Source organism: Oryzias latipes, chromosome 14, assembly GCF_002234675.1.
Source record: "Oryzias latipes chromosome 14, ASM223467v1".
In the NCBI taxonomy this organism is placed as follows: Eukaryota; Metazoa; Chordata; class Actinopteri; order Beloniformes; family Adrianichthyidae; genus Oryzias; species Oryzias latipes.
Genome location: NC_019872.2, coordinates 12,519,349 through 12,532,258, shown reverse-complemented (window position 1 = coordinate 12,532,258; position 12,910 = coordinate 12,519,349). Strand labels below are relative to the sequence as shown.

The 12,910-nt window shown below is 38.1% G+C and overlaps 1 protein-coding gene across 3 annotated transcripts in view; it reads right to left on the bottom strand.

Moving 5' to 3' along the window:
• Positions 1–12,910, bottom strand: part of cblb (Cbl proto-oncogene B) — a 44,645-nt gene that overhangs the window by 16,279 nt on the left and 15,456 nt on the right. For all 3 annotated transcript variants that reach the window (XM_023962413.1, XM_023962414.1, XM_023962412.1), the window contains exons 4-7: positions 4,147–4,293; positions 3,832–3,988; positions 2,783–2,904; positions 392–529 (exon numbers count right to left, since the gene is read on the bottom strand). In XM_023962413.1, the coding sequence (XP_023818181.1) occupies positions 392–529; positions 2,783–2,904; positions 3,832–3,988; positions 4,147–4,293 (564 nt within the window). The remainder of the gene's footprint in view (positions 1–391; positions 530–2,782; positions 2,905–3,831; positions 3,989–4,146; positions 4,294–12,910) is intronic.

The window sequence follows — 12,910 nt, the reverse complement described above, 5'->3', positions numbered from 1 at the left end:
TTAATACTAAAATACTGACAAGAAACACGGCTACTTTCTGGAGTTGCATTTTGTTTTCACTGTGAGGAATCACTGGACAAGACTGCAGTCTGTCCAGTAAATAAAAGCAGGCACGCCTGACAGACTCAGGGTCTGTGAGATGATCAGATATAACAGAAGCAGATGGCCTTGAACCAAATTCAAGCCCAAAGACATCACTTTTTGTCCCCGGCTTTAGACAAAAAATACATCTGAGGCCGGCTCTATCATTTCGGAACAAGAAAACACTTCTCCAGTCTCCAAACTCCAATGAAAGCGACTGTGACACAACACTTCGGTTCAACGCTCAGTGTGGATTTTAACCAAGTAATCAATAAGCACAAAGAGAAACAAAAAAGGAATTGTTACGTACAAGCCCTCTCGAAAGCCATCGATCAGAGCTTGAAACAGTGGTTTGTTGTGGGGGATGGTCTGCAGTATGTTGCCGTCGCCGGTCACGTAGCCAATCGCCCACTGACCCAAGCGTGTGCAACTCAGTCTGAAGATGTAACTGTGAGGAACACAGATGTACCAACACTTCAAAAGAGGTCAGAAAACACAATAACTGTTGGATATCGACTCCTGGATTACATTCTCACTGAGACACCGTTTGGTCGCTAAAGATGTGACACTTGGCCTAGATGTAATCAATTTGAATCAGCTTTCACAAGGTCATGTTTAGATCCAATTTGCAATTTGGACCTAATCTATTCAACATTGATTCCTTTTCACATTTCCATTCTGAAACCAGTTTTGTTTGACCATCAAAGCCAGATTTCAGATAACTAGTGTTTTAAACAGAATAAACATGAAATACTAAAATCATTATTGTTTACATTACAGTCCCACTCCAGTCATGTTTTGATCTATACTAAAAGTGTTCTTTTAATTATAATTATGGTGTTTTTCGGCAAATCAAAAAACCTGTCTTTTTCTAGGTCTTAGTTTTTGCAGAGCAGCAGTATTTAATCAAAATTCACCTCTGAGTTGTGGGCGGGACCGTTGGCGTGGAGTAAGCCAGTGCTCATTTCCCATCATCCCTTTGTTTTAACCCCCTCCTGCTAGCTTAGAGCCCCTCAAAACAAAAAATGGCGAGCCATATTGGAGCTATCCTGCCATACAGTTTTGAGCCAGATGCCTGCTTACAAGAGTATAACAAAGACGTACATGGACCTATTTGTCTGCAAGTGGATTTATCAGAATGAAGTGGAGCAGGGAGCTTCTGGTGTAACAGCTACAATCTTTTTTTAAACTGCATTTTTTCATCTGCTCCCGATCCACCATGATTTGAATAAAGAAATACTCAGAAACACGGTTTTAATCTAAATCTTCTGTAAATATGTCCTCCATCATCAGAAAGATGCCACAAGAACATTTTAAAAACACCAAGTGGAGTGGGTTTTTGAGGTTTTCTGATGCATACGCAAAAGAAATTCAAGAGAAAAGTTGTATCCATTTAACTTTTACAAAAAGTTTAATTTTGTATATGAAAAAATATTTGAAATTTACATTTTATTTAAAACATAGCAGTTCATGTTCAAGCCAGATCATTTTGAATCAATTGACCTTCTGACCTAAATATTGTCTCCATTACAGTGTTAGGAGTGAGCCTATATAAACAAACCAAGGAGATATATACTGAGGCTTTTATTTCTATTTTCTAAAAGAAGCTGTATGTTTCATTCAATATTTTGTGGTTAATTTTTTGGTTCCTAGATGTTCTCCAGAGCAAAAACCAAGCCTTAAAATTCTATCAAGCCTGTTGTAAATATATTTGCGTTATAGGTATAATCTAAACAATAAAAAGACCATGAACGTGAGTACGGCCTTGTTGCAGAAGGCAGAAATCAAAAATCTTTAAAAAACAAAAAACAGAACCAGAAGTAGAAGACTGTTGACTTTTCAATTTCCAAAAGTGAATAAAATATAAGAAGCCAAAGAATGTATGTGACATTTTTTTTATTTTATTTGAAACATTCCAGTTCAAATAGTTTTCTAGAGTAAGACAACAGTCAAGGAGACATTTATGAACTAAACTGCCTCACAACCGCTATTAAAAAAATAGAAATAAAATAAAAGCCCATGTTTTTTCTCCCTGCTGTGTACCAAATGACATCAATGTGGAGAGCTAAAGACTGTGACTTTTAAAATGGTGGTAAAACTATTCAGAACAGTCATTTGGGTTGAAGTGTCCTCTCCTACATTCTTATGGTGAGTCAGAAAGCAGATCAGACCGAGCAACGGTTTTTAAAACCAAACAAGCCTATAAACACTTAACTGCAGTTAGAGAGGACTTTAAACTAAACACTTTTTGCACAAGAAGTCTTATTTCCGCAAGAGCCAGGCTAAATATTGTGCTGAGTCATCACTTAATGCAATAACATGGAGAAGCACGAAAACTCTTCTATGCTGACAGAACAGCAGAGTTGCAGGAAAAAAAAGAACAAGCTGTGGGGGGGAAAAATTAACAAAATGATTCCTGCCTCACTGTGGTAACCAGTTAAACTGAGTCAGAACCAGGCTGTAGGTTTTTCTGCTTTGGCCTTTTTACAATATGGTTGATTTACCCCACATACAGACAACAAAAGTGGGGTAACTATGATGAGATCAAGAAAAACTGGAAAACAGGAATTTAAGCAAATGTCATCGTGGATTGTCAATAAATCAGAATGAATTCATCAACTGAATTATAGAAAAGGGGGGCAGATAATTGAATCTTTTTACAAAGTTCTGCAGATAAACACATACAAGTTCATCCAAATACCTGCCAGGCTTGTTGATGAACTTTAGCAGTCGAGCCTTGACTTCATCATAAGTTAGAAAAGCCATGTATCCTGGGTGTGTCACTGCCAGGAAGTTCCAGTTTCTCAGTATTGATCCCCACGGCTGGAAGAGACCAACAAATGTTTAAACTTAATTAATCTGTCATCATTTGACATTTAGTTTCTAAGCTCCCCCATGTTCCTCTGCCATAAATAACTGATAAAATGTAGACTCGGTTAAACCTAATGAAATTTCGCTAATATAATTGCACAGCGCAAAGCAAAAGAGTACAAAAGTGAAGGGTTCCGAAATTTGGCTCCTTCACAACATGCTTCTCCTCTGTTTGCCTGTGTTTACAGCTGGCTTGAGCTTTGCTGTGGGATACATTTACATTTATGCCAAAACATTTGACATGGACTGGAATTAACAAACATTACTGACACAAGGGTTAAGTCTGTTTACTCGATTGCTTAACAGGAAAAAATGACCTGTATGTGTAACATATTAAACTAAAAAAGCAATCTGTAGTAAAAAATTAGAAGAAAATAGAGACATCAAATACTATTTATTTCTCCTTTTCAAACCTCAGTGCACTCATGTATTTCATACAAGTCTAGAGATCTTATAAAATCTAAGAACTTTAATTTTGTAAAGTTTACTGTTGCCAGGTGCTGGATCCCACATCAGGTTGAGTTTACATTGATCATTTGCTTCAGAAAATACATTTATGTCTATAATAAAATGTTCATTTGGTAAAATAAAATCACTCCAGGTTAATTAAAGAACTGGAAAAAAACAAATACTAATTTTATACATTGATTCCCAAAGGCTTTTCTGCTAAAACTAAAGTTGTGGAGTTCCACAAGGTTCTTTGTTTGAACTCCTATTTTCTCTTAATACCTCAACCTACTGTTAATAATCGGGGTATTTGGACACAAATGTCAATTCTAACCAACGAGAAAAAAGTCAGTTAAATAAAAACATGATAGAAAAGAAACAAAAAAAAAACGTTCTTTTAATAAGAACACATCCTCCGATCATGACACTAACCTGAAAGAGACGTGTAAAGATGTCAAACTCAAACACAGAAATGTAGTCATTGCAGGTGAGGTCGATAGTGGACTTGAGGGCCATTGCCTCCAGGCCTGAGCTGATGGGATGCACATCATGAAGGCACTGTCTGAAGACTCTCCATGGCACTACTGTCCTGCAAGAAAACCAAACTAATTACCAGTTGAATCTTTATCCACAATAAAGTGGAAATAATAGCACTCACTTAAATGAAATGCTGGAGTTCTGCAAAAACAAAGGAATTAAGCACTTAAATAGCACTACTTAACAGGAGAAAGATGATAAGGGACTTACTTTTCTCCAAAATATGTTCTCCAGAAGTCAGCAGCATCAGCTTTGGTGATTCTGAAGGTGTCCCCCTGGAACTGCCCTCCAGGAAAAAGGGCTTTAATTTCAGCTAACATGTGACTGAAGATCAGTGACAGCTTTGTCAGGTTCCTTCTGCAAGAGAAGAAACAAACAGCTCATGTCTCTCAAGAAAAACGAAGAGATCCCTAACTTTCCTACAGCCTTGGAAATTCAATGTTCAGTTCTTGAAGACAAAGTATCCAAATGAAATGGAGTTCATCACGGAGAAGTATTTTTCTCATGTTGCTTACATAAGCTGTAAATGCCACAAGCTGTGCAGTCAGTCATATTTCCAAATATGGAGAAAATGATGAAATATATTGTAAAACAGAGAATCAACATGAAAACTGAGCAGGTATTGATTTCATTATTTCTGCAACCCAATACACAAAGTTAGCCTGTTTTTCTGGGTTATAAAGTTATGAACCTCACATCTGCATGGAGTTAAGAGTTGACTTTGATTTGGATGCGAGTCAACAACTTCATCATTTTTTAATTGTGTTATTTAGGTTACACATTTACCTTTAGAAATAAACATTTACTCAGTAGTTTAGTTTAAATTTCACAATTTTTGGTTTCAAGTTAGAGTGCATCTTGGTAATGAAACACCAAGCTGTTCGTGTGCTGCTCTGCCTGGTATTTTATTCGTTTTGCAAACATTATCTAGAGAATCCCATAGTCAGCTGCTGCTGATTCTTCCTTCCTGCTGGGAGCAGGAATTCACCTCCAACTCACTTTCACATCAAACCAGAGCTTCTTAACACTTGAGTGACTCCAGGGAACACACACCCAGCTGAAGGCTTTAGCACAAAGCCTGGGAGTGCGGGGAAAAAGGCAGCGCTGACGGATGTTTCAGTATTATCAGGCGAAAAGCGCACCAACTGTGTGTGTAATGTGAAGATACTCTGTTAGTTGTTTGTGTTTCACTGCTTTCTTTTGCTAAACTTAACAATACAGCTAGTTTGAACCAAGTGGAGTTGGACCTGCTGGAAGTTTCTAGTAAAAAGAAATCTTCTTTTGTTTTTATCTATTTTAATTTCAGGGATTTTTCTTGTAGTTGCATTTTAATAAAATATATTTTAAAAATCTTTCTGCTGACAGGAAATATGTTAAAGGTCCTCCTGCTTTTGCAAACACAGATAGAAGGTGAAGAGCAATCTTTTTTTATGAGAAAATGATTAAGAAAACAGACAATATCACATTGTTTTTGCATGGAAAAAAAGATAATGAATGTTGAAATATGTATATTGGTCTGGCACTAAACAAAGAAAGTTCTCTGGCAATTAGGTCTGATCACTTAAAGGTCTTAAGCAAAACATGACACAGCAATTATCCCACAAAACCCCAAAATTTAAATGCATCACAGGATGTGGCAAACCTGCAGATAAAGGAATCTTTCAGATTAGTTTGACAAAATTCTGTACAATACAAATGACAAATAGAACTTTTGAGTTAAACATTATTGTTCAGGATTGCTGTAAATAACAAGTAAATTAGGAGACTGGTTTGGCAATGAGATATGTACAAAAACAAATATTATTCCAGATGTCACTACCTGGGTATATGTGTACAGAAAAATGTAAACAAAAAAGCAAGCATAGACTGACAAATCCTAATTGCTAAGCTTACGCTTTAAATGTGACATGCATCTGCATTGAATCAGCTGTTTTAAGCTTTTGCACCTTCACAAAATATACTTCTTCAATATTGATTTGCATTAATTTCTCTTGAGTATCTTATTCAAAGACAAGATAGAGCCTAACTACTCCCAACTGTTTGCATCCTTATGAAATATGGTGATAATATTTGATCTTTTGTCTGTCCAGACAAACAAAAAGGTCATCTGAAAAGGACAAATTAAGTCCCTAAATCTGCTGTTGGCAATGTGTTACATTACCCAGGGAAAGGATCACTGATGCACAGTTTCTTTCTTTGTGGCACATTCATCTCATAAATAATTCATAAAAGAGCAAATGCTGATTGCTTATATAGCTCCACTGAGTTTTAGGTGAAGCCACCACCCACTGGCAAATGTTTTTCCTTCCACTTAAAGAGATCAGCTCCTCTGCAGCTTCTGGGCATCACTTGGCGATGACTAAAGCTCAAGTGCCCGAAAAAACACGTCTCACTGTTTGTTTGTTTTTAAAATAAAGGTTGTGCCAAAACAGGATATTACACTGTATGACTTTATCTATCTCATTAGGAAAACAACAAATGCTAAATCTTTTAATTTCTACAATAAAAAGCACGAACAGCCTGTTTTCTGGTTTATGTGTGTAGGTCACTTTACGGTCCTTGGTGTCAATAGCACGCCTGTGGTTTACCTGGAACCTCTCCAGGATTTTCAAACACGCCTGGAAGCATGAATGTGGATTGATAACAAGGCAAGTTGACAACTATTGTGTACCCAAAAATGCAGTACTGCCACACTGTACTCCATTAGCTGCAACATTAAACTAAAGTCCAAGCATTTAACTAAACTTAGATTACTTAATGTTGACTGACCTTTGCTTAGTATTTGCAGAAAAGGTCTAAGCTAGGGAATCAAAGTAGATCCTTCAGTTCAGCAAGCCAAATGCAGGCGTAGCTCAAGTTAGCTAGTGATTTATCAAGAAAAGAAGACTTCAATGAATTTATAATTAATGTTAATACAAGTCCAAGTTCACAAAGTTGAAAAAACAACAACAACCTCATAACTAACCCATTTATGGTTGAAGTCAACTCAAATGTTAATTCACAAAAGCTGTCAATGCTGTGGATTCCTTTAGGAGATGCAGAAGCTCTGCCGTGCTTCTTAGGCTGAACAAGTAAAGGTACAAGTCTGTGAATGAGGAATCTGTGGTGAAATTGGAAACGTTTACATGTTCATCACTCATGGTGCAAACTTGTTTTTTCAGCACTGTGAATTTTCAGATCTGGTTTCTGTTCTGCATCTCTTCCATTTATCAAACTGGCCACCATTTGACACTATTACAAAACATCGGGATTGCAAAATATGCTGCATGGCTCTTTAATGCACGTCAATCCATATAATATTTTTGCTTACTGCATTTCTGATTTAGCACTGAGAGGTTGTCTTTTATTTAAATAATTAAACTCTTAAAGTCCCTGGTCTTCTGCATGCGGGTCCTCCAAAACACCTTTCTATTAAAACTATTGTGAAAACAATTTCTAACTGGAGCAGAATCAATAGTTGAGAGACCGCGTCCACACCAACACTATGAAAAAACAGCACAGGACTGCATGGACAATGCTACTTCAGGATGGGCCGTCACTAACAATTACTTCATTAGTTGATTGGTCAATTTTTAACAATTTCTGTTAATGTAAGGTATTGTGCTTTTTTTTTATTTTTTACAAAAGGTAATAGTGGTACTCACTGTGGAGGTTCGCATCATGCATGGCAGTGTTTTTCAACCAGTGTGCCGCGGCACACTAGTGTGCCCTGGGAAATGGTCTGGTGTGCCGCGGGAAATTGCCCTTATTAACTGATCTAAAAACATTTTCCATCTCCAGGATGTCAGCTCTGTGTTCATCCAAACAGGCCCTGATAAAACACTGAGTAGTTAGGAATATGAAAGTTTGTAAAAAAAAATTTTTTGTGTGTTTATAATTCTTGGAGGCTTAATCAGAAGTGGATAAAGTCTTCACTTTCCTTGTTCCGATTCTGCTCATAAAGTCGCTCAGTTCTAACAAAAAGACCAGCTAAAGCTTGTCTTTAGCGGTGTAGCTTTCCGTGGGATCCAGTATCAGACCGTGGAAAAAGTGAACAAAACCATGAAGCTTAGAGACGCAAATCTGTCCGCATTCGGCTGCTGTTTGCACTACATCTCCCATGATGCATTGGGTTAAAGTGACAGCGTCTCAGCGCACAATGAGTCCTTGCTAAACGTCTTGAAACCAGAACCGACACACATCGCAAGCAATAGGGTTCCTGATAGCTGCACTAAATCTTTGTATAAACTTCCCATAGAAATACTAAGCAAAAATATTTTTATGAACATGGGTTTTACTTTATTCCAATTGGTGAACAGCAAAATATTCTACATTCATTTCTCCTCCATTAGTTTTCAAAAGTGTCTTCGGTGGTAGGCAGGGTGTAGATCCCCAACTGTATGTTTTTAAATCCATCCTACCTCAACCATTGACACAGGTCTCAATCCTTTTAGAACCGGTTGAACTCTTTCTTGCTGAATCGCAGCAACACACTACTGTGACCAATCGGGGACTTAGATTTAGTACTGACGTGTGGGTGGCATCCACTTTAAATTATTATAAGTAAATAATAAGTATAAGTAAATAATAATGTAAGTAACAACTTTTGTAAACATGATCACCAAGGAGACATTAATAATAGCGGTTTGTGTCCGGTCGGATTAATATGACTCCAAGACTGACTTTTATAGGAACAGAGCTGTGAAAAAAAAACGTCTGGAGCAAAATTTGCGGGATTTGATTTTGCGCCCCTAGCCTCTTTATATTGTAGGTGGGCAGATGAGTGCTAATAAACGGTTAATGCACAAAAGAAGAAAAATCTTCTCCCTGTTGCTACCTGCGTCTGTGCCGCCAGTCCGGCGTGTATACAACCAGCTGTATGTGTGTTCATAAAACGCGTAGGGCGTTCTTGAACGCACCACACGCAGCCAGTGTGAATGCAGCATTAAACGTAACTTTATATCTGTCTTCTTCTTCTATGGTTGAGAAAGGGCTATACCACCTCCAAAAGCTCCTGTTGTGCTTTGCGATCCCAATGACTGGATGGTGGTTATGGTAATCATTTAAAATGACAAAAAAATAATAATGATACATGCGTCGACAATACCAAATTAGCATTTGATGAATTTTACAGTTGATTAGTTTATGTCGACTAATCCTTGACAGCCCTACTAAGATCATTGAAGTCTTTAGAGGTCAGCAAGTTCTAAAAACGTGAATTTCCGCAAGTCTAAAGTAGACAATGTTGAATACATAGCAGTATTAGATAAGGTTTGTGTTTTTTTAATGCTGACTGAACTGAAGTCCCTGGGATCCAAGGCCTTAAATGCCTTTGTCAGCCTTGTCCCTTTGTATCTTCAAATGTTCAATGAAACGTTCAATATTTTATAGATTTCCACAGACAGTAACAATTCTTTCCCATTCTACAGAGACAAACATTTTAATCTACTAAATTAGGTTTGCTTGTTTTTTTTAAAACTTCATTTAACTTCCTGTTTTTAAGGGAATCTATATAGCTCTACATAAAAAAAGGAAAAACATTAAATTACCGGTATGTCATTTTTACAGATTTTCCAGGACCTACATACTGATAAACAGAGGAGATATCCCCAAACCTTTTTCTGACAAAAACTATTTTTTTCTGCTCATTTACCATCCCCATTAGGACAAATGGTTATTGCTGAGGCAGCAAAGGCAAGTGCTCAACCCAACAACCTCCATGAAAGCATCCGGAAGGTGTCTCGTCCAATGTCCAACCATCTTAACTGATTGGCTCCTGCTGATATGAAGGAGCTGAAGATAAATAATGTTTGCTGGTCATTCTTTGAAGAAAACTTTAATTGATTTCATACACTAGTCTTGTATTTTATGCTATTATCCTGAGCTTAAAAAGACAAAGATTATTACTAAAATATGGATCAACAGGAAGCAGCAACCTCAACCCTCTAGGTCAGGGGTCGGGAACCTATGGCTCGCGAGCCATATATGGCTCTTTTGATGGTCACATGTGGCTCGCAGACAAATCTTTAATTATACTTTTTTTTTATCATTAGTCCAGTCCTTCTCGGGCGCGATGCGATGCCAGAGGCGCGCAGTAGTAGCGGTGCTTGGAGAGAAAAATCTGCGCCAGCGCTATAAGTTTACAATTATCTATAATTTCACAGAGTTTGTACCAACTGGAAACCTGTGAATTGCCGTGCCTTAAAGTTCGCGCTCCCGTCTCTGAGAAAGAGCGCGCAGATGCGGAGACGGGATGTGTGAGGGAGAAAGCAGAGGGTGGGGGTGAGGGGTTGGTGGGACAGGCTGCAGGTGAATCGCGCAGGGATTGTAAAAACGTAAAACCCAATGCCCGTCACTCACTGCAGTGTGTGAGTGTGTGTTTGGCTCCGCGTCTGCATGTGAGCAGTCTTTGTCACATCTACAGAACATTCAGACCAACCTAAGATCACGTTTAAAGTCTCAACGCCTGCATGAAGCAGAAACTCACCACGTATCAACCAGACTAGACCATCAGCAGAACTACCACGAGAAATACTCATCATTTATTAGCAACAGAATAACAATGTTATTAAAAATAATCCACAGACTTATTGTACTTTAAAAATGTTGAAATTACATCAAATGCACACATTCACTTGTATATTTAGTTTTAAACATATTGTCGCGGACTGAGTTTAACTTGGCTGTCGGGCCGCGTTAAAAGTTCTGGGGTTCATTGAAGGCATCAAGCAGAGATCTGATTGGCTCTCAGTTCTGTCGCTCAGCCTGTTGTTAGGTAGTTTGGACCAATGGGGTTCAGCTATGGGCCGAATAAGGGAAATGGGAGGCCTGGAGCGGGAGCAGGTGAATATAAAGTTGGTAGAAGCGCTCTCTCTCGTCTCGTGTCGACAGGAGAGATTCAGGAGTTGCTGAATTAATTTTACGGCGTTTGTTGCGGTCTGCAGTAACCAGAATAAAGAACCTTAAATGAGGTTAAGTCTCCATGCCTCAGTGTGGGAAAGAGACACTACATTATTGTATGGCTCTTTCGAAATTACATTTAAAAATATGTGGCGTTTATGGCTCTCTTGGCCAAAAAGGTTCCCGACCCCTGCTCTAGGTGTTCTGTAGTGACCAGCCAATTTACTTCCCTGTTTCAACCTTCTGATAAACAAATCTGAGATACTTCAACTATTGAAAGGGGGGACCAATGCTTTTCTGACTGAAGACATGGCATTAAATGTAAAGGTTTTAATGTTCCAATGGCTAACCTTACTGTACTTAGATATTCTGAATTATTATAAAGAGTAACCCAGACTATCCAGGAGTTATGTAACCTTTCAGCAGCAGTGCAAACATTGCATCTTTGAGCTGGGGCATGACTAAACCCAGAACCCAACAGTTCACAATGAGAATCACAGTTGTATACCATCTGATAGTTGGGGTATACTTGAAAGCAGGTTGTACAAATGCACCCTCCAACATCCCTGTAATGTTCCAGAGCTGCTTCAGTATTCTACAACTACAGTAGATTACTCATTAAAATGCAAAACAAAAACAAAACAAAAAAAGCCTTATGATGCTGGTCTCAAACCTGAGGTTTGTACTCTGGCCAGACTAACAAAAACTTCCCCCAGAGACTGAGAAGTTTGTTTCTTCTAAAGAAGCAACATGTCCTCTGGTCTACAAAATGATAAATTACAACCCACTGGTATAGAAGCACTGTATCTAACTTCCACTGTATCTAACTTCCACGTTTGTGGTTGATGATGAAAGATGTAAAAGAGACAAATAACTTCTTCAAGGAGATATTAACTTGTTGACGGGTCACAGGCAGCTACACTGTTACTGTGGTAACACCTGGTCTCAACCACTCACTAGCGCCTTCCCTCCTGGTTTCCTGTCCTCTGAACATTGTCTACATCAGATGTGTGAAAATAGTCGAAGGCTGCTGCCCAGCTCGTTTCTAACGAACCTACAATTGCAGTTTTTTTTGTGACAAAATCCACTTGATTCAGATAATCAGTAGCAGGAAAGAAAGGAACTTCTAAACCAGAATGACACAGATCCACAAAGTTTAACATCTTCAATATTTTACCGTGTCTTGGCATAAATCTTAGACTGACCTCTGAAATCTCTTTAATATTTGCCAGCAATCACACAGCGTTGATATGATGACTTAAAGTTTGTCTACACACAAGGTAATCAGCAGGGATTTTCAATCGACATCTGAGACAAGGAAATTCATGGGGAAAAAAGTTTGTTTAAAGCAAGTTATGTTGAAGCAAGATCAGGTTAAAAAAGACTTCTTTAAAAGTTTAAGTAATAATCTAATTTATCAGGAGAGCTTTTGAGCCTTTTTTCTCCATTAGAAATCAATCAGAGCAGAAGTACTGGTAGAATTAACAAAAATGTCTAAAAAGGCTGTTAAAAAAATAACAAACACACACATGCAAGCAAACACTGAGAGCATTCTTCATCAGCACTGCACTTCCTGCCCAAACAACACTTCCTCCTTGAAGTTCAAAAATTTGAACTTAGGCCAAGAATTGTGACCTAAGGGATAACATGCCTTTACAACTGTGACAATATTTTAAGTGGATATCACAACACATCTCTAGACTAACAAATTTACTCAAACGTGGTGTGATCTGTTTTAACTAATGGAATGCATTTTCTTTCAGTTATTATCTACAGCTCAACCAACTGAGTCAAGAAGGAATTTTAGTCCCCAGATCCAAGACACTGAGCATTCAGGGACACCAAAACTGCAAAGTTTTGTCACAGTCAGAAAAGAAATACAAAAAAAAGTTTATCTTAAAACACCATCTGATTCTGGAACAATTCAAGCCCAACTCTGACATTGTAAATTGTGGCTCAGAGAAGGTTATTTGTCATGTCCAGGTGACAATGTTTTTTTTAAGCCTCATATCTGGATGGATTTTCTATGAGTGGAGCTTCCTTCTGGTGCCCAATGCTGTTGAAAGCACACAGAGGGGTTTGCTGAGCTGGCTGT